This window comes from Pan troglodytes, chromosome 8 (genome assembly GCF_028858775.2).
Source record: "Pan troglodytes isolate AG18354 chromosome 8, NHGRI_mPanTro3-v2.0_pri, whole genome shotgun sequence".
In the NCBI taxonomy this organism is placed as follows: domain Eukaryota; kingdom Metazoa; phylum Chordata; class Mammalia; order Primates; family Hominidae; genus Pan; species Pan troglodytes.
The window spans coordinates 63,459,365-63,487,245 of record NC_072406.2 but is presented as its reverse complement, the minus strand read 5'-3'; the positions used below and the strand labels follow the sequence as shown (position 1 = coordinate 63,487,245).

Genomic DNA, 27,881 nt, shown 5'->3' with positions numbered 1-27,881 from the left:
TAGATCTGTTTTTTGATGCATATTATAATCACATAAAAATAATGTAAGGTATTTACTCATGTTTTATGCCCAGCCAAAGCATAAGTAAATAGCTTACATTATTTTCTCTCCACCTCTATGTAGAAGTGAATTAAATTACATCTATCTTAAAGCAAATCTGAAGTTTAATTTACATTTATGATCTTTAGAAAGGCAAAAGTAATTAACATTATTTTATTTTTGATGCAGGTGAAAGTAGTATATCTTGGTAGTAAATTGTCACTAATTTCTTCTTTTTATATGAACCCCCATCCTTTCATAGGTTGGAATAAAAGAATGCAAAGACACAGATATTTTCCCAGTGTCCTACCACCAACTTCTGCCTATCATTCCGCTTCTAACTGCTAAGTCATAATAATTAAACACATGCTTTTGGTCATGTTTTTCATTGTTTCTAATTCCTCTTATCCCTCCCCAATTACGCGCAATAACCAAATGCACTCCATGAAGCTGGATTCATAATGAAAGTGTTTACTTTACTTATGATTAACTTCCCTGCATAATTAATGTCCCCAATCCTCCGGGTAGCCTTATTACATCTATTCTGTTTTAACATACTATCTGTCAGCTGAATACATTTTCATATTTTAGGAGTGGGGAAAAGACAGAAAAGCTCCTTGCTGACTCCGATTCTAAGATTATTTTTATCAAAAAGTATTTGCAATTATATTAGCTATTTTCATTGCTTATATAAAGTGCTATATTGGCTGATCCTCACCTGAGAAGATAATGATTAAATTACAAATGTAAATAGGCTCCTAGCAGAGACCATTAGCAACACCTTGAGGAGTTTGTAACAAGGATCTAAGGGGACAGAGGGCAGGAAAGACACACAGAGCTGGCAATAGGGGCAGCAGTGAGGTCTGACCACAGGGTTTAGGAATTCTCATTTCCCCTGGAAGTCTTCATGAGGGACACACCAAGATCTTTTATTGCAGGTGTCGTCTCCGACCTCTCAACTGCCAGCAATGCCCAGATCTGTCCACTTAAACCAAGCCTCCTGGAAAGGGGGCTGAAAGGTTGATGTGCTAGTTCTGCTTTCTCTGAAGTCTCCTCGGAAAGTACTCCTCAGCCTGAGCTCACGCTGTTTGCCTTAAAAGGATAAAATATCTGTAGGAAAAAAAAAAACTGTAGCTGGCTGCAGAGACATCACATACCAAGAGAGACGCTACAAGCCCAGGACTGCTCTTCCAAGAGGCGCTCATCATTGTTTCACCTTCAACTTAGCATTGGATAGCAGGAGCTGGGACCCAAAGAAACTATCTGGCCACAGAGGCAGCTGCCCTCAGCAAGAATTTAAAAACAAAACAAACAAACAAAAAACTTGGGATGAAAGCTGATCCTAATGTGTGTCACATTTGAAAGTGGCCAGGAACACTGGCTGGCAGGAAAGGGGAAACATACTTACCCACTGAACAGAGCTGCTGCCACTTTTGTGTGCCCCAGGTCCTTAACAGGTAACCCCAGAGATTAAAGTGACGCTGATAGGTTCAGATGCTAGGGAGATTGGGGAGCTGAAGCTGCCTGGCTCCACTGCAAGCCAGGGACTTGGGTTGCTCAAAAAGAAACAAGAAAGGTGCTTCCCCAAAGAATAGGAATTCAAGTAGTCTGTAACAATCAACAATGAATGGGTCATAGCAGAGGTTTCTCAACCCTGGCTGAATATTATAATCACTTTGGGAGTAAAAATAATATACCTATACCTCAGGTCTACCCCAGAGCAATTAAATCATAGGCTCTGGAGGTGGTGCCCAGCAAATGTATGTTTTAAAGCTCCCTAGGTGATTGTAACATACAGCTATGTTTGAGAACCAATGGGCTAGGTAGGGAAATGATCACTTGTTTAGGAGAATAAACAAGAAGGCATCAACTAAACTGTCTACACATACAATTTGGCAAAAAAAAAAAAATCCAGCTATGCTTTCGCAGGCCCCTAGTGCTTAAAGGTTTTAGCCAATAGAGACATTCAACTCTTTAGATGAACACTTTATCCTGGTCTTTTGCTTAATATCACACACAAACATACACACACACACACACACACACACACACTCCTCTTGTCATCTTCCTATTAGAGTGGTTATCAAATTTTGCTACACGTTAAAGTTACCTGGAGAATCATTAAAAATTACTGATATGTAGCTTCCAACACCCGGACATTCTGATTTTAATTGGTTTGTGGTACAATCTAGGAATTGGATTTTTATGTTCCCCATGTGATTCTAACGTGCAGGAAAGTTTGGGAACCGCCGTCCTACATTATTTCTTCCACTAGTCCCAGAGTCCTTCTGCTTCCTATTTAATTATTGGTGAACAGATACACCCCAGAGAATGACCTATATGTTATTCATAAAGTTTTCCTGCAACTACCTAATCCCCATGACCCTTTGGGCAGTAAGAGAGCCTAGTGGCTAAGGAGAAAAGCTCTGGAGCTCAAATTCAGGCTCAACCTAGTGTGACTGTGGGCAAGTTGCTTCACTTCTCTGCGCCCCAGAGTTCTTTTTTTCTCATGCGGTGAAATTGGGATAATCCAGAATCTTCCTCATAGGGTTGTTTTTGTCCTAAAAAAACGATGATCAGGTGGGGTGCGGTGGCTTACATATGTATTCCCAGCACTTTCTTTGGAGGCCCAGATGCTGGAGAATCATTTGAGGCCAGAAGTTCAAGACCAGCCTGTGCAACTGAGACCCTGTCTCTACAGAAAAAAATTAAAAATTATCCAGGTGTGGTGCTATGTGCCTATAATCTTGGCTACTCTGGAGGCTGAGGCAAGAGGATCACTTGAGCCCAGGAGTTTGAAGCTGCAGTGAGCTACGGCTGTGTCACTGCACTCCAGCCTGGGCAGTAAGACAGAAAGAACCTGTCTCAATCAATCAATCAATCATTCAATCAATGAAAGAGACAATCTATATAAAGCACAGGAGCAGTGCCTGGCACAGAGTTAGTGCTCCATAAATGTTACCCAATCTGATGATGATGAGCAATGTAATTCTTGATGCTTTCATTCAGAAGCAGGATGCACTGAGTTGTTGCCCTTATTCTTGTCCTCTGCACTGTTGGCTGCACAAACACCACCAAGTCCTCACTGATGTCAAATTAAGGAGCATTTCAAAGGGACAATACAATGCATTCAAAACAAGCACTGGTCTAATGGGAAACTATCTTCAGTATAGCTCCCTAAGAAGGCAAGCCTTCGATATACTCCAATTTGGATGTCTCTTCTCTATGGCAGTCTTCATCCATAAAGTACTATCTTACTTGCAAGCTCTTTTCCAGTCTTATCACCTATTTACTTGCACACAAAGCCTATCACTATTTTCCAACTTCCTTGCAAATATGGCATAGCTTTACCAATACCCATCTCGTTTTGCCCTTTCTTGTTCCCTCGATATGCATTTCTTCTTCTCACTCTACTCTCCAGCTTTTTTCATTGCTTATAAATTTCATGCTTAAAATATAGGCAGCCTCTAGAAGCTGAAAAAGACAAGATATGGAGTCTCCCCTAGAGCCTCCAGAAGGAATGCTTATATGAATTTTATAAGCAATGAAAAAAGCTGGAGAGTAGTATGCTTATAAAATTCATTCAGAAATAAGACACTTTTGAGAGTGTACTATTAGTTCCATATTGTGTTAAACATCTGTTTTGTGTAGCTGAAGTTTTTGTGCTATTGTTTATATTTACAGGACAGTTTTGGAGGGAGAACATTCCTCTGCTCTTACAAACAAAATTATCCTTAGAGAGTTCAAACAGGTTGCACATACTGAACTTCTCAGAAAATAAATTTTAAGGAAGTGCTGAGGAACACAGTCGTTACAGAAGATGGTGAGAGGGAAGCAGAACCGGTGTCAGAACTGAGTGTGAGGAAGCAGAGAAGGGCTGTCGGGGAAGGGGTGGCAAACAGTACCAGCTCAACAATTCAGATTAGGATACAAAATGCCAAGGATGTGATTGCATAATAAGTTGTTGAGCATACTGGTAAATGCTGCTTTCAGCATGTGCTTATTTATCACATTGTCTTGCGTTCTCTGAGCTTGAAAGGTTCAAGTCAGAGGATCTGGAATGCTAGCAACAGACCCAGTTTCTTGGGATGGGCTGCAGCACCTATGGTAGAGATGGCAGAAAGAGCAGCAGCCTGGTGTTCGAATATGGTTGCTAGGATACCATGGAGACCCTCCATTGCTAGGCAGACAGAAAAAAGAATGTGTCCATATGCCTTATAACCTGCAAACAGCAACAATAGAAACATCATCTGTGTTCTTCTACCCTTTCCCATTAGGAATCCAGATAACAAGTAGCAGGAGCTTGGAAATGTGACCCAGTAGAGCAAGGAAGCTGGTAATTTATATTCTCAGGCAGGTAGTAGAGCCATTCTATTTAAGAGCTTACCAGTATCTTCATTATAAGACCCATTCTGGGGGCATGCAACTTGACTGTGCTTCAAAATACCCTAATAGGGTTTTAGCACCCTGGTCTCATACATTTTTATAAATGCTCCCGGGACTTCATTTCTACTGCATAAACTGTAATGTCAAATTAACAATCAACCTTAAATTAGAAACTCTATTAGAATAACATTAGGTTGGAATTTAACTCCTCCACAAAAAACAAGAAAGATGACTTTCGAAAAACAACTTCAGGTTCAATTCTCACTGATGTTCAGTTTGCCTAGGTATGTGAGGAATCTGCAGTGCTAGTCTGTGGCATGAAGTTAGATTATTTTCAATGGGAACATTTGGAAGTGAGTGGAAAAAGGAACTTGGAACTTGGTTTCTTTAAGACTTCTAATCATCTGCTGTTTGCTTCAATTAACTACTCTTACCTAGTTATATAGTTACGACTATTAACAGGACTGTGATGGTGGGGGTAAGAAAGCTGAACTGATATTCTGGCATTCAGAACTGCATTAGTGGGTAACTATTAGTCCTTGGTATAAAACACACACACACACACACACACACACACACACACAAATGAGCCTTAGCTATTCTAAAACCCAAAAGAATGCCCTCTCGCCTACTTTATCAAATCATAGAAACCAAGATTCTCATTCTCACTGGCCTAAACTTGCTTTTCCACAGTTCCCACTACAGTACTTTAGCACAGCCACTAGTTGCTGCCAATTCCCAGAGGGGCCCTGCTTTCTTTTTCTGTGCTGTCACTTTGCTAATGGCTTGGAATGTATTTCCCCAATCCCTATCTCTATCCCTTCCTCTTTCCTCTCATTTCCACTCACCTAAATCCATAGCCATTCTTCAAATACTTACTTTAAACCCTTCTACTTCCACATGAGTTTCTGACACCATAAAACTAAACAGGCTTGATTATATTTTGCCAACTCTCTTAGTTATCTCCCCTGTGACTTACCTTACTCTATCTACTTTCTAGAATATTTACTTGTGCAGTATTGTTAACTCCTTGTTCACTCCTGGATGGTAGGCCCTATGTAGCTCTTACCTCTAATGCCTTACAATATTTTGCATGTCACAGGCAATCCCATAGAAGTATTGAACTGAGCTGTAGGGCACTTATGGAATTAAATTTCTACCTTTCAAGCCATCTATGTTTTAATATTATGCCATCTATGATTACACTAGAATTCTAGAATTCTCTCAACTTCCAACAGAATTTAATATACAGTCTTTAGGAACGTTTTGTTTTTCTTGAAATATATCAGTATAAAATTTAAAAGATTAAATAATCTCTTAAAATTAATGCCTCCTTAAAAATAAAAATAGGCCGGGTGCGGTGGCTCACACCTGTAATCCCAGCACTTTGGGAGGCTAAGGCAGGCGGATCATGAGGTCAGGAGATCGAGACCATCCTGGTAACACTGTGAAACCCCGTCTCTACTGAAAATGCCGGGCGTGGTGGCTGGCGCCTGTAGTCCCAGCTACTCGGGAGGCTGAGGCAAGAGAATGGTGTGAACCCGGGAGGCAGAGCTTGCAGTGAGCTGAGATCGCGCCACTGCACTCCAGCCTGGGCGACGGAGCGAGACTCCATCTCAATAAATAAATAAATAAATAAATAAATATAAATAAATATTTTTATCCTCAACTCCTCCAAAGTACTTCACAATGAAAAAGTGAAACAGGGGCCAGGTGTGGTGGCTCACACCTGTAATCTCAGCACTTTGGGAGGCCCAGGTGGGCTGATAACCTGAGTTCAGGAGTTCAAGATCAGCCTGGTCAAAATGGCGAAACCCCATCTCTACTAAAAAAAAAAAAAAAAAATAGCCAGGCATTGGTGGCACGTGCCTGTAATCCCAGCCACTCAGGAGGCTGAGATGGGAGAGTTGCTTGAACCCTGGAGGCGGAGGTTACAGTGAGCCAAGATCGTGCCACTGCACTCCAGCCTGGGTGACAGAGCGAGACTCTGTCTCAACAACAACAACAACAAAGGAAAAAAAAAAGGAAACAAAATAGAACATGGAGTGAAAGCAACAGCTTACAAAATACAAAGACACTAACCACTTTTAGGAACTCAAGTCTATATAATCCAACTGAAATGACTGAAACCCTGTGACATGAAAATGGAAAAGATTTGGGAATATTTTCAAAAGATAAGGGGTTTAGATCAAAATTTCAGAGACTGAATGTTCTAACATGATATAGAATCAATTTCAGGAATGAAACTTCATGAAATAAAATTACTTAAGTCCATAAGAACTATTCTATATAGGCAATCAACAGGCTATCTGATCTCACATAATGAACGCTTAGGTTTTGTTTTTCATTTTAAGGGTTTATTTGCTCAGTTTATTTCCAAATATAGTTTAGTAGTTTTACATTCTCAAGGAGTTATTTGGTAGCAGTGGAATATAGATTCCAATTTGCTACATCAGTTATTTGCTTCACATAAGTATTGTATCTATACAGATTGTGAAAGAGATCAATAAAAACCCTCCTCCTACCTCATAGTTATAGCAGGAGTGTCCTGGCTCAGTGCTGGAATCTGACAGAACCTTCCCTCCAATTCCCACATTAAAGGAAAAATTCCAAGCCAAAAATGTTTAAATGATTCAAGTTATTAAGTTAATTTACATTTTATACTATTTTTAAATGACCAAATTTACCAAGAAAACAGAACTAAAAAAAAATTATAATCCTCAGAAGGCAACCTTAGTAAGTAAAAACTAAACAGATGTATTTGCATATATCAGATAAATGAACAGAACATTAGCGGGGCAGTTACCTACATCTAAAAAAAAGAGAATCAAAAACTAGCATGAACGTAAACTGGAAATTAATGTGTCTATTTAGATAGTTTCATTTTAACTGGAAACTCACAATAATCTATATGTATGTTTAAGAAAGATGGCTACATTTAAGATGTAGTAAAGATGAAATACAAAGACACAAACACTTGTTGCCAGTAAGTCCGTGTAATCAAATTATTCATAGTGAAATACATTGAAAGGCAAACAAGTCTTCTTTGGTTTGGCAGGTTTTCTTAACTCTTTCTGGAGCTACCTTGTACAACCATTCAAACAACATAAGATTTATTCATTTTGCATACAATGTACTTCTTTTTTCCCTAAGAAAGGTACACTTTCTACTACTCAAGCCAATTTTTTTCTAGTTTTCTTTATGTAAGTGTGAAAAAAGAACAGATGTTTTTCCAAAATTATTTAAGCTTGGAAGGCATTCTATCATTTTCCTCAATAAAATACTTCAGAGTCACCCAAAGCATCATGGCAATACCTTAAGAGCTGAGTCCTTTAAAATACAAGTTATTAGTAAGAAATCAGTATCAGGACACACAGTGTTGTTTGATAGATAAAATGTTATTATAATGATAGATAAAATGTTATTATAATGGGATGCTATAAATTATTTGCCACACCAGCTTTATTTTCCACTCTGGACCTTTTTCGTTTGTTTGTTTTTCAATCTAGTTATTCTACAAGTCATGTACAAAGAGGCTTTTAAACTTATCACATTGTATAGCTCATTCCCTACTGCCTAGAATCTTGTAAATCTCTGATGGAATGTTTAACTGGAGTTATCAGCTGGCTTGAACATGCTTCACTATGAAAACTATTAAAGTGGTCTTTTTGTAAAAGCAGAGTTTGCTCTGTGTCACTCAAAAGTCCTGCGGATACAAAAATGAGATCCTATGAAATGTTTAAAGATGCAGAGAGCTGTCTTTGAGTTATTTTTTCATTATGCAAAACTTGGCCCAGGAGAGATGGTCATGTACCTCGTTAGCTAAAACAGTCAGGCATGTCAGGATTGCAAATTAATTTACCAGAGAAAGTTGAAGTTTATTCAGATCACTCAGGTTTCTAAGGCAGATCTAAGTCTGCTGAACTATTAGGGCAATTTGGTAAGGTCAGAATCTCAGAAATGTTTATCCTTATTGTCTCTTTCCAACTCCCTCGCAGAATACAAACTCCTCCCTAAACTAAGCCTGCATGAACAGCAAATGTTTCATGGGAATCAACATGTATAGGTATAACTCTAAGTTTTCAAAAGTAGTAATTGGTACATACTGTGATTCTCCCCAAAAAACATCCAATAAATACAAATAGAGATAATCGAATATTTACTTTCTCCTTATACTAACTTGTTGTATTTATGAAGTGAAGGGTTTCGATGGACCTTGCATTATTACGTAACACGTGCCATCCAGCCAATGTGATTTCGTTAGTAGTAGAGTAAGCAGCAATATCCTTGGTTTTATCAATTATGTTATTATCTATTAATTTAAAATGTCGTTCTTTTGGGTGCTCTCCCACATTCTCTGTTAACCTCATGTTCCTGTCGCTTTACTCTCCATATGAACTCTGAGTTGAGTGTTGTATAACAAGTTTCATTAAATTTTTCCCATCCAAGTTATGAAGCCCACTAACATCAGAATTGCACAGTTCCCTAAAAGGCTAGAACAATGCCAGAGTGGTTGCATTAGAAGCCAAGAGTAAGGCAAACAATGGGTCCACGTTTTAAATAAGATAAGTGTGCTTATCTGTATCTGACCCTGGAAACAAACAACCACCTCTTGGGAGATGGAGATGCTCCATTAGTAACATTATGCACGTTTCTTAAGTAAAATAAGCAATCTTCTCCCTCATATGTTATGAAAAAATATTTCTTCAAAATCAACAGACTAGTCTTCCATTTATGGATTGTAAATGTCATCCAATTCAGGAAATCAAAAATTCTTCCTTTTTCTATGCCTATTTGCTTATGTTTCACACTTTGATGATGACAAGAACGTCAGGTTTGAAGGGTACCAGCGTGAAGCGCCAGCAGGTAGAGAAATCCGGGAGAGCCACAAAAGCATAGAAAGTATGGGTGATATCAGACGCATTTCATTTCAAGTCTGATGAGCCTGCATTTAGGATTTTCCAGCTGGGCTGGTTTGCCAGGGCTTTTGGGAGACGGGGGCTTTTTATTTCTTCTCTCACACTCACACACACGGTCGGACACACACCTGGGACGTGTTCAAACTCTACGTACACTAGGTGGCTTATACGAACGTATATGTATATTTAAAAATAATACCTTGACATCTGACAAAGACACGAAGGCAACGTATGTGCAGTGAGTCTGGCTCTGAGAAACGTGCACAGCCCCGCAAGAAGTGCCCGTTAAAATGAAACATTTCTGAGGATGAGGACAGACATGGCAAGCGGGAGGGGCGGGGGCCGACAGACAATACAGAGACCCTCAGCTCCCCATCGCCAGGGCGCCACATGGACCCGGCGCGTCACCCCTGCTTACTGTGGGCTCTTGGGGTAGAAGGGCAGGGTCACATGGCTGAGATCCTGGATGTCGAAGGCGGTGGGCTCGGCGGAGATCGCCTGCCGCTTGGTGCGCGGCTCGCCTTGCAAGGTGCTCGCGCTCTGCTTCTGCGCCTGCTGGGTGGCTGGTCGGATCACCGAGCGGTACTTGTCCAGCTCGTTCTGCAGCTTCTGGATCAGTTCGTCCTTCTGATCCAACTCCAGCTCCAGCTCGTCGATGAGAGCATCCCGCTGCCTCAGCTCCTCGATCTTCTCCTGGAGCGCGTACTGTAAATCCCGCAAGGTGCCCATGCTCCTCCGGGCTGCCGGGGGCTCCTTCCTGCCGCTGCTCCGCGTCTTGAGGCTTCCTCCCCTCTCCGATCAACTTTCCCCAAAGTCGCCGCTGCCTCCCGAGTGCCAAAGCTTCCTACTTGAGACCAAAGCCAGCCCTGGCTTCTGAGCATGCCCAGTCCGCCGGCTCCAGCCACCCAGAGTTTCAGTGCAGATTCCACTTCTCTGGGCTGGCTGTGAGGCTCAGAGCGGGGAGAGCAAACCAGCAGGTCCAACCCGGGATTAAACCTGAGACGCGGTGGGCGCCGCGGCGCGGGGGAGAAGAGCCGGGAGGCGCGGTGGCGGGGGAGCGGGAGGAGGGGACGTGAATGGGGGCTCCGAGGCAGCGGCTGGGCTCTCAGAGTCCTTCGCGCCGGGCGCCCAAGGAAGCTTGCGGGGCGTGCGGGGAGCCTGATAAGCCTCCGAGGCGCGCCGGGGGTGTGCGGGTGGAGCGAGGCGGGAGCGCTACTTCGGGGGTGGGGAGGTGGGAGGGAGGGGACAGGGAGGACCCCGGGCAAACTCGGGAGGCCTCAGCTGACTCCAGAGCAGACCAGCCTGGAGAATGCTGGGCTACGATCCTAGCGACGTACGAGGCATAGGGGACTCTGTATCATCAAAGCTCTGAGTTCTGGAGGTATTTTGACGGCCGGCCTCACTAAGGAAATCTCCCGAGCGGTGTGGCCGAGCTGTCGCTTCTCCCACGCCACCTTCCCCACCCGGAGCGCCTCACACAGGTGGCTAACGCTTGCGAAGAAACTTGCCCCTCAGGAGATGCGAGCGAGTCGGCGCCCGCGAGGAATTCCCCCTTTCAGCCTACTACCTTTGGGAAAGGGTTGTGGGGTAGGGGGTGGGGTTTCCGATTTTAGCACCCGAGGCGTTGCTACTCTTCGCCTGCTCCAGATAGTTACTTTCCTTTCTGCCCCTTCCAAACTCTCATCGGGGAACTGTTTTAGGGCAAAGGCCAAAAACGGATTTGGGCCCTAGCAGGCCACTCAGCTTCCCCATGAGCCCTCCGCCTTGAGCTGGTGCCTGGGAATAGTTCTCGGATGGGCCTTGCTTCTTCCATTTGCTGAATTTGGCGGGGAGAGGGTGGGGGTTAAAAATCATTCCCGAGCTCCAAAAATTTCATCTTGAAACTGAATCATACCTTTAAAAATATTACTTTCCTCACAACCAAGCTGTTAGGAATGTATCTTTCCACTTGAATGGCCAGGAAGACATCCTGACACAAACTTTGAAGAAGAGGGAAAATCGTGAAGGAGCGAGGGAGACCACGCAGGCTGCAGTGAATTGTACACTATACTGCAGTCACCCCCACCTCTACCCACTCCCACCCTCATCCCTGCCCACTCAATATTCCCCAGAATGATCACAATTAGGTAACTTCCTTTCTATCCAAGTGTTACACTCCCATCATGGGAACACATGTTTAGAATCCCCAAATATCTGCCTAATACGTACCTAAATCCCTAATATTTGCTTAAGACATTACGAACTCATCCAATTTTACAGCATCTTTATTGGCAGACTTTTGATTACTATTCTTGGGCACTCAATATTATAATCCTCAATGCTCTATTTGGTTATTCCTTAACACTAAAACAAAATGGACAGAAAATAAAATTGAATTGCAATGCAATTCTAAACTTAGCAAAGAATAGTATCAAAATAACTTGCACACTGTTGCTTTTGAATACACAACTTTGTGTATTTAAGCTAGAGACAGAGGAAGGGAGGAAAGGAGGGAGGGAGGTCAAGGTATCTTAACAAGCTTGTTCATTTAAAGTGTCCTTGTTTTTAATTAGAGGACTAAATGACAAAATATATAGTCCTAAATATTCTTTTATGTAGATTATGATCTAGTAATTCTCTTAATGCAGATTACACAAGACACTTCATTTTTCTGCTTTCCAACACAGACTTTCAGAAGTGCATTTATTTCTAAATGTGATATATAAAATGGATCATTCTCAAAACATTTTCTTTTGCAATGAAGAAATGAGCAACTTACAAATATTGAAAATAATAATAGCTCTGAATTACTGTTGTTTTAATTAAAAGTAAACCAAGCAGAAGTACTGTGACTTTGTATAACTCACTGTATTCTAAAAAAGCTTCCATGAAAATTTCCTTCTTCTGGGCAAAAGGCCAAATTCTTATTTAACCTGTGGGAATTCTTTATTTCCATGGGAAAATGTTGAATACAAAATGACTTTTTCCTATAGATCTATTATTGGGGTTCATGAAGCCATGAGTTTATGTCTAAAAATATATCAGATACAATGTATAGAGGACATAATTAGACAACTGCTAAGCTGGGTTCAGAATTCCAGGATTTTCTCTTTGTTTTTTTTGTTTGTTTGTTTGTTTGTTTTTTGAGACGGAGTTTTGCTCTGGCCACCCAGGCTGAAGTGCAGTGGCGCAATCTCAGCTCCCTGCAACCTCCGCCTCCTGGATTCAAGTGATTCTCCTGCCTCAGCCTCCGGAGTAGCTGGGACTACAGGCACCCGCCACCACGCCTGCTAGTTTTTGTATTTTTAGTAGAGACGGGGTTCACCATGTTGGCCAGGATGTTCTCGATCTCTTGATCTCGTGATCTGCCCGCCTTGGCCTCCAAAAATGCTGGGATTACACGCATGAGCCACTGTGCCCAGCCATCTCGTTCATTTTTAAAGTGAAAACAAATATTTTAAATACGTTTTTCATTAATGTTTTAGAGTTTATTTAGGGTTTAAATGGGGTTACTTAATTTTTGAGCAGCACAAAGAGAGAAGGTTCTTCCTCATTTGTAGAAAGTCTGTCTACATGTACAAAGGAAAATAAAAACTAAAACACTTTCCCCAAAAATAAAAAAAACCAAAAATATTTAGGCATTTTGGAAAAAAGTGAGTTTTTTTACACTAAATTATGTAAATACTTTTCAGTATTTAAGCTGGCATATCTAAATGCAACTATAGGATGTATACACATTACATTTTCATTTTAAATTTACATCTCATGATATAAAATCTGTTCCAGGATGAATCTGATATTGAGAGTCAGGAATCTGTTATAACAAACACAAAGAGAGTAAAAAGCTGAAAAGACATGACTTTTACAATTGACTTTAAAAGGTGTTCAAGGAATAGAATATATTTAGTTATCTCAGGCTGTGTTATTTTTTTAAATTGATTTCCCCTTAAATGCTTTATAATTTCATATGCAAAATCCAGGATTCTAGCCTTTTCTCTTTCATTTTTAAAGTAAAAATAAATATTTTAGGTATGTTTTTCAATGATGCTTTTGACCAGCTGTTTAGATCTTGAGCGACCAGGTTTCCATCTCAACCTTTTGAGTGTTTCCAATATTTTCTTAAACATCTTCTGCGTTGTACTTAGTAAATGCTGGAAATAAACCCTACGTGAAAAATCAAAGTCCTGCAATTACGTCTTAACAGACAAATTATCTTTACTAAGTGTCATGTAGTAAACTTAATTGGCTAAATTACAAGATCAAAGATCAGGCACAAGTCTACTTTCTGCTAATTAGGAAGTGTCTACCTCAGATTCCTTCAGGGATAGAGTAGAGGAGAATGGCTTGATCTGAGCCCTGCCCCACTGCCTATCTGAGATGAAGCTTTGACATTAGATGCTAACAGTTAGAACAATGCAATTTTGAAGGAACTGACTTCATACTCTAGAATTCCAGAAACAACTCACAACCTGTTTTTCAGCAGTCTTCCTTTTTCATAACTTTAATAGAAGCAAAGTTCTACTGGTAGCCAGACCAAACTGTGGCCTGTTGAACTCCAATATGCTCTTTAGTCTTGCACCCAATCCTCATAATTGAGAATAAAAACTGACATGCCTTCCTTAATGGATTCTCAGAATCATTTAATGAGCTATTCCAATAAAGTAGCTTTATTATAATACTGGCTATTCAAAAATAAATCTGTAGAATTTGTCATCCTTCACTAAAAACATAATTAGCCCAAAAGATCTGTGCTAATTTTATCCACTTATCCATTCCACTGACACTGTATTTCCTGGAAGAATCTTAAGTTTTGAAATTTTCTTCTGCCATTTCATGTGTATATCTTGAATGGGAAAAAATAAACAAACAAAAATATAGCTGAGCCTTTCAGGAGACAGAAGCTTCCTCTGGCAGAAGATTGCTAAAAGTAACAAGTCCTCCTAGGAATCTAGATTTTAAAGTTATTACTGGCAGACATAACGGTCTGTTCTAAGTTGCTAATCATAATCAAGATCACAAAAAATTAACTAACTTCCTTGACTTCTTAATGCATGATAGGTATTGTTCATACAACCCTGTAAGTTCAATATTATTAATATTCTATTAATATTAGAGAAAATGGAGTCACAGAATCATTCACCTAATCAATGGCAAAGACTGGCTTCATATCCAGACTAGGTGATGTAGAGTTGAGGCCCCTACCCCTCATTACTTTCTGCAGAACTTATAAGTGTTGCTACTGTCCTATTCTGTATCCAGAGAGAGAAGAGTGTCTTTAACATCAACTTGCTTGACTTAGGGGTCAGGGAGGTGAAGAGGACAAATTTGGAAAATCCTGAAAGAGCAGCAACAAGGTTTTCAAAAAGTTCCTTTTCACAAAACTGTCCTGTCTTTATTTCAACAAGATTACATTCTGGCTCAGGGTAAGTAACTTGAACCCATTTGCCAGAGATTGTACTAATCCTAAAATTGCTTGAAATTGTCCTGTCTTTAAAACTAAAAGTTCTAAGAATCTTCCAGTCTCGGGCAAACCAGGAGAGTTGGTCACCCTATTCAATTCAAAATATCTGAGCCTCTCTAGTTTATAAATATTTTCAAATTTTGCTTTCCACATTACTGATAGAAAAGTAAAACCAAGGAAGATCTGTAATGATAATACCTATTATTTCAGGCACATTACAAACCCACTTATACATTACTTTGTGTGAATATGTTTTAGGAAAGCAATCATCCTATTGCAATGAATAATAATGCACAACCGGAATTGTCTTTGGACTATAAAGGGGGATGACTCAGACAATAGAATTTTAATTATACTTTGATAAATTAGACAATAATTCAAGGATCCCTTTTTGCTTTATTGTTTTTACAGAAACTGGAACTTACATTGATTCCCTGTGAATTAGGTACAGGGATTCAAGTGCCTGCTATTTTATTAATTCCTATAGAACTAGCTTTATAATTGTGTTTAGTGGATAGATTTGGCCATAAGGAATATATATTTACATGGATATAAGTAAAAATTGAAATAGTTTGGCTGTTTTCAAGTTATACTATTTCAAATGGTAAGTTCTGCGTAGAAAAGAAAAAAATAATAAACCATTAATGATGAAAAACTTACTGCAGAGACTTGGAAAGTAACAGCGTACTGTATCATAATCGCTAATGTACTTAGCATTTAATACTGAATTAGTGTCATGCTTAATATTAGGTAAAATGAATTTTTATAGTCCCCTTCTTAAGATGACGGGAAGTTATTATTGGGTCTCAGGCTAAACTAGTTCTCATGAAAACTCATGAGCTATCTAACAAAATGAATATTTATTTGTACTCTTTAGTCAGCTGCTCATTTTCAATAGCCAAAAGAAAAAAAATCAAGAAAAATATTAGGTTTTTTGTATTTTGAAATAAGTGTAAAATTTTTAAATGCATAAAATAGAATTTAAAATGCTTTATTCACAAGACACCATTTTACTGCATTTGAAGCGTAATGAATATGTACATGAGCATGCAACATGCCTGTATGATAAATAAGTTAGAGTTGCTCAGTTCCATTTCAGTGATTCTTCTGGTATATTAAATGTGCATCTTTTACTAAGGTAAATCATCAATATTTTCCACAAAATATTCTAAAGTACTTTTAAAAGTAATTTTGATTCTGAAAACAGATTTGATATTGTGGGGCTTATAGAATAGCTCTCTAGTCCATGATTTTTCTTTTTTGCTGTTGTTTGTATTTTAACTAGTATTTAGCAGTTGATATAACTTGGCCATTTTCTTCTTACAGGTTTTGTAACCAAAATTTAAAGTAAAGAAAACTGAAGTTTTGCTAGCAAACTCTTTAAAAATAATAAGGTAAGAAAATACTAAAGATGTAAGAAGGACAATGAAATAGAAATTTGGGTGAATTGAATTTTTATTAGTAGGTAAAATGACTGCATTGGGCAAGAGAAAGATGTCAAGAAATTTATTTATATTGTGAGAATGTCAGTGATTCAAGGGAGAGGGGGCTTTGCAGGCAAAAAGACGTAGTAGGGAAATACATGGAGATCTCCACTCTCATTAACTTAATGGGCATGTAAATATCACCTAGCTTCAAATTAAGGAATCTTCAAATTGTGACTTTTCTATAATCATCATGAGATGGAAATCCAGAAATCCACTTTTCTAACGACAGGCAAATGAAATAGTAGGCTAGTAAAGCAAATGGATATCATTCCAGGGCCAAGATATTGCCACGTATTATTCTTGAAACAAGGATAGAAGCCCCAGGCTGGGGCCCAGGAGATGCATACATTCACTATGTATTTGTAACTAACTATAACATTATCATTCGCCTTGCCTAATGTAGGTTTTTAGAGAAGATTCAGTAATTCCTTCATGGTCTAGACTGGATTTTTAAAAATTCATTATTGAAAGCACAGGCATTTAATCTGGTAGGTAAAGAATAAATATTAGTGGTCCAGATTTAAACTTAAAAGACAAATGTTCAAACACCTATATAATGAAGAAGTTACCCAAAGCAGCAATATCTAAAGTATCATATAGTTTCAATGCACCATATAAATAAATGTACAATAGGAAATTTCACACTTTTTTGATATTAGCACAAAATAGTGTCTGTCTAGACTCACTGTATTACATACAAATTTTTTACTCAAAGAGTTAATGTAGAGAGTCATTATGGAAAATTCATCTAATTTTTCCCCAGATTATAATACAGCCAAAATTCTAATCATCTAGTTTCTTTAGAAAATCATCTATGTTGACTACAACTTTTAAGTGGAAAAAATAACAGGGAAATCTTCACAATGTTTATTTGTGGAATATTAAAAGCAATTGCTGCTGTTAGGAACATAGAGAACTTAGTGAAAATTGCTTACTTTCATTTTCCGGTTTCCACTGGTTAGACCCTCCATCAGAAAACAGCAAGTAATATTCTCTCAGCAGTCACAGAACTAAAACTTACCTAAGATAACAAACAGTGTTTCCATGTTTGGTCTATTTTTTAGTTTACTTTATGTCACTCTCAAGGGCACACACAAATAACATATATATATATATATATATATATAATCTGTGTTTGTGTGTTTGTATGTATGTGTGTATATATATATATACACACATACATATATATATATATATACACACACACATACATACAAACACACAAACACAGATAATTAAAGGAGCGACAGCAACATATGCCATGGCTTAACATCCCATCCTATCCCACCTCCCACAGTAAAAAAAAGCAAATGTGTTAGCTATGATGTGAATGTCTCCCCCAAAGTTCATATGCTGGAAACTTAATCCCCAGTGCAGCAAGATTGAGAGGTGGAATCTTTTAAGTGGTGATTCTTTCAAGAAAAAAAAGTAGTTGTATAAAGACACATATTTTCTAGAAAATATTCAAAGTGACAGGAAGAAAACATAGTTATCATGGATCTTAAGCAGGCAAATATGTTGTTCTAAGAGGAGTGTCAAAGAAAGCTCTGCTAGCAACCAGGCGACTCTAACGCAGGGCTTCCCTCAGAATGTGAACTAAAGAACGCTAGTTCCTTAAAATGGTAATGAATGTAATGAAAAAGGGTTTCATGGTCAAAAATGTTTGGGAGAGATTGAGAAAAATGTAAGAAAAGAGATTTCTTTCAGCATTAATATCAGTACTTTTAACATTCCAGTATGTATTATGAATTTCCAAAATAAATATACAGTAAATACATAAAATATTACATACTGTATATACCATATAAATAAATGGTAAATATATACATTGTTTAACAACTAAACCTTCCTTCTTCTAATACTTTCAGCGTTGAACCTGAGTATTCATGGCATTTAATACTTTAAAAGTCAGTTAGACAATTTAATAGAAAGTACAAGCATTTTCTCCATTTGTGAAATCCCCTATTGCTATCTACATACACAGCAATATCTGAGACAAGAACACACAGTTCTCGTCCCACAAACAGTACTGTCAACTACTCACATCTCCCCTTTCAAACCACAATTTGCCCAGCCTGTGGCCACAGTCAATGACATGACAGAAAACCATGAACATATAACAAATTTGGTGCCTACAGGAAGGATTAGCCTTGCCATTTGATCCATAATCACATTTCCTCCCTTTAAAATTAGACTGGGTCACAGGATTATTGCTTAGGTTGGGAAAATGTTCAAGGAAGGACTACAATGGGATCAAAATAAGGTAGAGCATTTGATGAGTAATTAATTACCAAAGTGTTACAGTGATCCTTTAGTTCTTTAAGTTCTCCAAGCATTAAGCAATTACGTCTTAACATTTCATAGCTTCCAATGGGAATTCTCTTTTTGCCCATGAAGACCTATTCCCAACCCCTTTCACTGCCTTCAAATCCTAGCCCTATCACTTCCCCATTACCGCCTCTCATCTCTTGAGTCGTTTATTCGATAAATCTATTCTTCAGTTCTTCCCTAAAAAAACTCTCTCTGATAATCCTTCAGAATCATCCCCATAAGGTTTTCCCTTCTAAAAGCACTTTATCACAATGCATAATTATATATTATGCATTCTAACCCTAACACTAACCCTAATATTTGCATAAATATTTGTTAAATAGATACATCTCCCATTAGACTGTAAACTATGAAAGCAAAGGATTATGTCTATTTTGTTCATCAACACCTAGAACAGGAAGGCGCTCACTATACTGGCTAATTGCGTTGAATAAATAAAGGTAGGAGTAAATGCAGTCAACAATTATTTATTTAATATGCAAAACACACCTCTCTGATGGAAAAGAATCAAAAGGGACAACTTTTCTGTTTATTGATGGTGTTGTGTAATATTTAATAAATCAAACATATCAGAGGCTTAGTTTAAGCCTTTCTGTATGTAACAAATCAAATATATCAGAGGCTTAACTTTAAAATGGGTTTTCTTTTACAGAAAAAAAAAATACAGACATCCCTATTTGAACAACATATTTGCCTGTTTAAGGCCCATGGTAACTATGTTTTCTTCCTGTCACTCTGATTTTTTTTTCTAGGAAATAATGTGTCTTGATATCCAACTACTTTTTTCAACTCTCTCAATGCACTTTTAAATCACCATAATCTCACCTTCTTTCTTACTCTTAGGCTTATAATATGTTGTCTTCAAGGTACAGTGCTCTTTTATGTAACACTGGCAATGTCTACAGGATCAACAGTTTTGCAATTTCTTTTTTGTTTCTTCCACAGTTCCAGCTACCCTTCCAAAAGCTGACTGCTTTATTTGGAGTTGGCCTTCTTTACTAGTGCTTCCTAATACATACATCTTGTAGAAAACTATTCATACCATTTGATATTATTTCAAAAGCAGATGCTTTCAATTAATATACTTAATAACTTCTGTGATTATTAACCAATGCTTGTGTCCTACCTGATCATTTATAATTTGAAAGTTAAGATTTAAACAAAGTTCAAGAAGCAAATTTACATCCATCTGCAAAATTCCTTCGCTAACTTAATTCTTAACATACATATATTATTTCCCATCTCCCCTCCCTTGTTCTTGCTTTGCTTTCTCCATAGAATGTCAGAGTAGGCCCTAGATATAAAATCATAAGCTTAACATCACAATCAATTGAATATGAACGTGCTAACCTTTGGGAATTAGCAATAATTATAAAGTCACAATGCTATGTTAAATAGTTGTTCAATTAAATCAAAAGACAGGAATATATGGTTTGTTAATGCAAAAAAGAATATTTCTCAGGTAGATGTTTTCTGTAATTTTAAAAAGTCAGAAAGAATACTTCATAAGCCCTTCAAATTTATTAGACTTGAATATAGGTCTTGAAAATGTAATTGTTGTCAACCTTAAAAAAACCTAAAGACAAGCCGTTCCTATGAGAAAATAAAACAAATCCTTATCTATTAAAGAGTCAAATTTGAAGATAAAAAGTCAAAGCCTTGCATACATATATCCCAAAAATCTTTATAAATTAAGCTTTTAACTGCAATGTTATAATGCTGCTTCAGTGTCTAAATAGAAATCTAAGTTTCTGATTCATAACTGTGTGAAACTTCTAGATCTTCAACAAAACCTTAGCATTAATAACCATGTGAATGTAAAAACCCTCTTGGCATTGCATCATTTATCTTTAGTGGTTTTAATTATATTTTTCCTCTCACAAACTGGGAGTCTCATGAGGCAGTCATCAATATACCTAATCCTTTTGGAAGCACCATTTCCCAAGAGGAAAAACATATGTAATTAAAATTAATAAAGCTCCACAACAGAAAAATGTCATGTTGATATGATATGCCTTTCTATATGTAGAAAATATATTCTTTATTCAGTTAAAAATAATATTTTTAGCAAATAGTTTCTGATTGAGATTTAAATGTTTCATTTTTTAAAAGTACAAGGTAAAGCAAAGCATCACATGACAAGAGAAATTTGTACTCCTTCTTTACATGACTCATTTTATTTCAAATACACTTCCATAGTATACAGCTTCAACAAACAGTACATTCTTCAAATTTATCTCTCAGCCATTAAATACTAATTTCTAATGACTAAAATACAGAACTAAAGGTACAATTGCACCCTCTACTGTCCAAATGTTCTACTCCATATTGAGCACCGTGTATCTTTGTTTAACACAATCATTATAAAAATAACAGGTAAATAACACTGGTTTCCTTTTGACATTAATTAGCAGATCCTCAAAAAATTAAGCTCTAATTATAAAATTTCCATAGTGATGCAAATGGAAGCTTGCCACTTTTATAGTTACTTGTAATAACCTAATTTAGAAAATGACTCTTATTAACGTACAGTCATGCATCATGTAATAACTTTTCTGTCAATGATAGACCGCATATACAACAGTGGTCTTGTAAGATTCTAATGAAGCTGCTATACATAGTTGTACCTTTTTTATCTTTTATACCATATTTTTACTGTACCTTTTCTATGTTTAGATATGTTTAGATACACAAATACCATCATGTTACAATTGCCTACAGTATTCAGTACAGTCACATGCTATATAGCTTTGTAGCTTGGGAGCAATACGCTATATCATATAGTCTAGGTGTGCAATAGGCTATATACTATCTAGGTTTGTGTAAATACACTTTTTGATGTTTGCACAATGATAAAATTGCCTAAAGGCACATTTCTTAGCATGTATCCCTGTTGTTAAATGATGCAGCTGTACTTGAGTGAAGTATTCTATTAACTTACTGGTAATGAATGGCACTATTAATATCCTTTTCAACATACCCATAACAAGGAAAAATAGGAAATCATTCAAGCAAACAATTGGCATATTTTTCTAATAATGTATAAAGTTTGCCAAATTTTGTTTCAAGTTAAAAATCAGAAAAACATAATGTTTCTCTAAAACTGTGCTTCAAAGTTTTTAAGAAAAATTTTGAGTTGATTGTCAAAATCTGAAATACCACTATGAGCTAAAATTAATAGCTTATTTGTATTTTTTAAAACCTATCTTTATGGTTTCAATAGAGACTGTTGGGCCGGGCACAGTGGCTCATGCCTGTAATCCCAGCACTTTGGGAGGCTGAGGCGGGCGGATCGCCTGAGGTCGGGAGTTTGAGACCAACCTGACCAACACGGAGAAACCCCGTCTCTACTAAAAATAAAAAATCAGCTGGACGTGGTGGCGCATGCCTGTAATTCCAGCTACTCAGGAGGCTGAGGCAGGAGAATCGCTTGAACCCAGGAGCAGGAGGTTGCAGTGAGCCGAGATCACACCATTGCACTTCAGCCTGGGAAACAAGAGCAAAACTCCATCTCAAAAAAATAGAAAAAAAAAAAGATACTGTTTTGAATTCAAAATAAATTATTATTCAAGAGATTATCTTATTGATTTCTTCTTCTGGTGATGGAAGATTCGTTTACTGATAATCAATCCTCCCACCTATAATAATTAGAGAAGCCGAACCAATAATATAAAAATAAGGCATTGGAAAACTCCCAAGCAGCAAGGAATTGAGGGGCCAATATCCCACAGAAAAGGGAAGTCTGTCCAGAGATATCAGCCCAACATTCAGTGTTTTTCTGAGGTATTCACCAATCACAAAATACTTCTAAGAAAATAAGTAAGTAAGCATAAATTAGAAGCTGAGAGGCTAAGAAGTTGAGCAAAGCTTCAAAAGTCTAAAGTGGCTGGAGGGAAAAAAACTGGAATCAGGCCCAACTAGTTGAATTCCAGAGAGGCTAAACTTTAACTGCTAATAACCATGTACTCAATAAGACTGAAACCCTGCTTTATATCTGTTCAATCTATAATTGGATTGGGTGATCTGATCCTAGTCTTCCTGCCCATCAGGAGCAAAAGTAAATCCTCCATGAAGGAAGATCACATAATCCAGAGTATCATACTCTCTCTACAATTTTTCACACCTATGTTGGGATTCAATAAAAAACAATTAGGTACAACAAGGCAACACCCCATAACCTAAAACTGGGAAAACAGTAGAAGCCATGCAACAGAAGGAGACCCATGGGAGATTGTGATATTGGAATTATCAGAAATGGACTTTAAAATAATTGTGACAATTTTATGTTTCAGAAATGTGATACAAATGTTAGTAATTTTAGCAGAAAACTGGAAATTACAAAGAACTTTTTGAAACTGAAATTTTAGATGAAAGAAAGCAGTAACTGAAAATTAATAACTCTATATAGTCAACTTTAATAATAGAAGACAAAATTAGTAAACTGGAAGATAAGTCCAAATAAAGTAGCTACATTAAATAAAGAAAAGGAATCTTAAAACACAGGAAAAAGGACATGAGATGTGGAGTTATGGGAGAAGTTCTAACCTCTATATAATTGGAGTCTCAAAAGGACAGAAAATAGAGAATACAGCAAAAGCAGTATTTGAAGAAATAATCACTATGAATTTTCCAAAACTGATAAAAACTATCATGCCACAGATTTCAAGAGGCACTGTAAATGACTAGCACAATAAATATAAAAGATGCTGATATGGTTTGGCTGAGTCCCCACCCAAATCTCATTTTGAATTGTAGCTCCCATAATTCCCGTGTTGTGAGAGGGACCCGGTAGGAGGTAATTGACTCATGGGGGTAGGTTTTTCCCGTGCTATTCTCATGATACTGAATAAGTCTCACAAGATCTGATGGTTTTAGAAAGAGGAGTTCCCCTGCACATGCTCTCTTGCCTGCTGCCATGTAAGACGTCCCTTTGCTCTTCCTTTGTCTTCCTCCATGACTGTGAGGCCTCTCCACCCATGTGGAACTGTGAGTCCATTAAACCTCTTTCCTTTATAACTTACCCAGTCTCAGGTATGTCTTTATTAGCAGCATGAGAACAGACTAATACAGACACACACACACACACACACACACACACACACACACCCCTAGGTATAACACAGTAAAACTGTTACAATGAAAAACAGAAAACTCCTAAGAGCAGACAGACAAAAATATCTGCAACCTTCAAAGGAACAATAAGATAACAGCTTTTTAACTGAAGCAGTGAAAGCCATAAGACAATAGAATGGTAGCCTCAAAAGGCTGAAAAAAAATCTGACAACAAAGAATTCCATACTTGACAAAAATATCCTTTAAAAATAAAGGTAAATAGGTATACTTTCAGAGAAATAAAAACTAGAGAATTTGTTACCTACAGATCACACTAAAGGAGATAATAAAAGGTATTCTTCAGATCTTTTAAAAGAAAATGAATCCACATGAAAGCACAAAGATTTAAAGAAAATATAAGTATCATAGAAAGGACAGATATGAGGGTAAATGTATATAAATTATTACTATATAAAACAATAACATCTAACAACAATAATATAAAAGAGAGTAAGGGGTTAATAGAGTTGAATATTGTTAGGTCATTTCACTGTCTGAGTATTAATAAATGTAATGACTTACCTCTAATTTTACTAATGCCAGCATGTATTACATGTTGTACTCTCTAGAGTAACCACTTAAAGAAGCACAACTTGTATAAATAACAAATTGATGGAGGGACAACTGAAATATTAAAAGTAATAGATTCATTAAAGTAGAGGCAAAAAAGGAAAGAAAAATTAATATAGAACAAAAATCACAAATAGAAAACAAACAGTACAATGATAGATCAAAGATTTGATCAATGACAGATCAAAATGTATTAGTAAATAAACTAAACAGATTACTCCAGTTACTAAACAAAGACTATCTGACTGAATAAAATAAAAACTATATATATTTTACAAGAGACAACTGTTATATAAGGAAACACAAAGGCTTATATTAAAAATGGTAAATATAATCCAAACACAAACCAAAAGAAAGTTGATATAGCTCTACTACAATAACAAAGAAGTAAGAACATCAGTGTTACTAGAGTTAAAAAGGGATATCTCTTAATAATAAAATGATTAATTTATCTGAAAGTAATTATAATTCTAAATTTATATGCACTAAATAACAGCCTTCACATTGGCAAAGGTAAAAATTCATAATGCTAAGAGGAGATGAGACAAATCTAATATCTTATTAGATTTTGACTCATCTCTTAGAATAAGTGATAGACCTAGGCAGGCAGAAATATAATCAGGCTGTAAAAGATAGAAACAATATACTTAACAAATGTGAGTTAATTACACTACATAGAACACCTCATCTCAAAATTGCAAAACACATAATTTTCTAGTGCATAGGGATATTTATTAAAATTGACTATATGCTGACCATAAAACAAGTCTCAACAAATGTCAGAAGACTAAAATCATGGTGTCTTGCTGCAGAAGAATTAAACTGGAAATGAACAAAAATTAACTTAATAATTATGAAAAAGTATTTAATAAAATTCAAAATCCATTTATAATTTTAAAATAATTTTGAAAATTTTGAAATAAGCCAGGTGTGGCGGCTCATGTGCATAATCTCAGTACTTTGGGAGGCTGAGGCAGGAGGATCACTTGAGCCCAGGAGTTTGAGGCTGCAGAGAGCTATGATTGCACCAGTACACTGGAGCCTAGATGACAGTGCAAGATTCTGCCTCTAAAAAAATAAATAAATGAATAAATAAATAATTTAAATGTAGACAGTACTTATCTGATAAAATGTACACACACACATGCACACAAAATCTACCAAAAACTCATAATTAATGGTGAATTACTAAAAGACTTCTTTATGGTACCACAAAAAGAAATAGATGTCCATAATCATCACATTCATCCAACATTATAATTGAGGTCTGACCACTGAAATAAGGCAAGAACACTAAGTAAAATGCATAAAAATTAGAAAATATTGCATAATTATTGACATAGACCTACATATAAACTATTAAAATAAGTAAATTTGAGGTCAGCATACAGAAATTTTATGTTAAAGGTTAAAAATGTATTTCTATACCAGTAACAAACAAACATTTGTGGCATAAGGATAAACAAATGGTTCAATAGATTACAATGGAGAGCTCCGAAATAAACCTACATACATAAGCTACTTCATATACAACAAATGTGACACTACATAAATATAGTCGTTTAAATAGATAGTACTGCGTCAACTAAATACTCATACATCAAGTAAATGAATCTTGTGCCCCTTTTTGTGTGATATACAATAATTCTATTTCAGAAGATTTGTAGCTCTAACTGTGAGAGATAAGATAAGCTTCTAAAAGAAAACAGGGGATAGGAGAGAGTATTCATTCACTAACTTAGAGTAGGTAATAATGTCATAAACAAGAAAGAGAAAGCACTCATTCTAAGGAGAAAAGCTGATAAAATGAACCACACTAAAATTAGAAAATTTGTTCGACCAAAAGACATCAAAGTAGATGCATATCATTATTCATTTATACAAACCTAGAGAACCAAGAATGAACCCTTGTTCAAACTATGAATTTGGGGTGATAATGTTGTACCAATGAAGGTTAATTGATTGTAACAAATGTACTACTCTGATAGTGGGGGAGGTTATGAATACTGGATACTGGGGTAGGAGATATATGGGAAATCTCTGTACCTTTTGCTCAATTTTGCTGTGAGGCTAAAACCTAAAAATTTAAGTCTATTCTGCTTTTAACATTTTTCACTCAAAAAATTAAGTCTATTTGAAAAAATAAAAAAGGCATAATTACTACAGTCAAATGGCAAACTACAAAGTAGGGAAAGATATTTATAATATATATTTAATTAGCAAAAAGGTTAAGTTGGATGCTATCTTGAATTCCTAAAACTCATAAGTCAAGACAGACAACCCCATAGAGAAATGGGCAAAATACTTGAACAGGCATTTCGTAAAAGAAGGTATCCAAATAACCAAGAAACATGAAAAATTGCTCATTTCATTAGTCATCAGGGAAATGTAGATTAAAACTTCAATCTCACACATCTACCCAAATGGCTAAAATTGAAAAGAATTCACAGCAATCCTTAGTTTGTGGAACAATAGGAACTTTCATCCACTATTAGTGGGAGTATAAATTGTTATGGCCACTTGGGAAAATTTAGGTGGCAACGTCTACCTAAACTAATTATATGGCTATCCCATAATCTAGAAAGTCCAATCCTAAGGATATCTCCAAGAGAAATACATACCTATTATCACCAAATAATGTGTACAAGAATATCTGTAGCAGCATTATTCATAATATCCCAAACTGGCAATAGCACAAATGTCCATCAACATTAGAATAGATAAATATATATTAATCCAATAGAATATAAAAACAGTAAAAGTAAGTGAACATTGCTACAAGCAACACCACCAATAAAACTCAAAACAATACTCAGCAAAATACACCAGACATAAATGAATATATATCACATGGGCAAAAAATTAATGGTGAAGATAATAGTTACCTTTGAGGAAAAAAGTGGGTCTGGTGATTGGGAAATGGCATGAGGAAGGCTTTTGGGGATCTGGGAAAGTTCTGTTTCTTAATCTGAGTGGTGATTATACTGCTGTAAGGATAACTCATTGAAGACTTATGAATTAAGTACTTTTATTTATGTGTGTTACAATGCATTACAGAAGCATAAAACAAAATCCATATTGATTTTACTAAGAATAACTGGCAAGGAATTACTGAATATCATTTTAGATATCTACAAGGTGCAAAGGCCCCATGCCCAATCCATCATCAAACATTTATATTACACAATCAACAATCAACTGTTAGATTTTAGAAAATAAAAAGTTAATTAGATATAGATCCTGACCTCAAAATGTCAGGTATAGAATTATCTACATAAAACTGACTTGGGCCATCATATGTATGTGTGTGTATATACACACAATATATATGTGTGCATACGCACATAATGTTTACGTTCCAGATCTCAAAAATATTTTGATTTACTATATCTTAGATATTTCAATAAAAGAACTTACTAAATGTGTATAACTCAGGTATGATTTTCATGTATATACATTCAAGAAATCGGAAAAGAAGATTTTAGTAGAAATATGTCTTAAGAACTGGGATATAACAGGAAAAGGCTCCATTTGATCTCAGTTCAAAATAATACAGTAGGATGCGAATAGGTGGAGGAAGAAAAGGAAGATTTTTGA

The 27,881-nt window shown here is 36.7% G+C and overlaps 1 protein-coding gene across 5 annotated transcripts in view; it reads right to left on the bottom strand.

The window, feature by feature from the left end:
* PRKG1 (protein kinase cGMP-dependent 1) overlaps window positions 1-27,881 on the bottom strand; it is a 1,291,606-nt gene that overhangs the window by 1,197,970 nt on the left and 65,755 nt on the right. Inside the window, exon 1 of one of the 5 annotated variants that reach the window (XM_054660122.2) lies at window positions 9,763-11,393. The exons of 1 other annotated variant lie outside the window; for it this stretch is intronic. In XM_054660122.2, the coding sequence (XP_054516097.1) occupies window positions 9,763-10,073 (311 nt within the window). In that variant the 5' untranslated portion in view covers window positions 10,074-11,393. Of the gene's footprint in view, window positions 1-9,762; window positions 11,394-27,881 lie in introns of those variants that run through there. 3 more of the 5 variants (XM_016919732.4, XM_016919731.4, XM_001162858.6) reach the window with 3 other exon arrangements.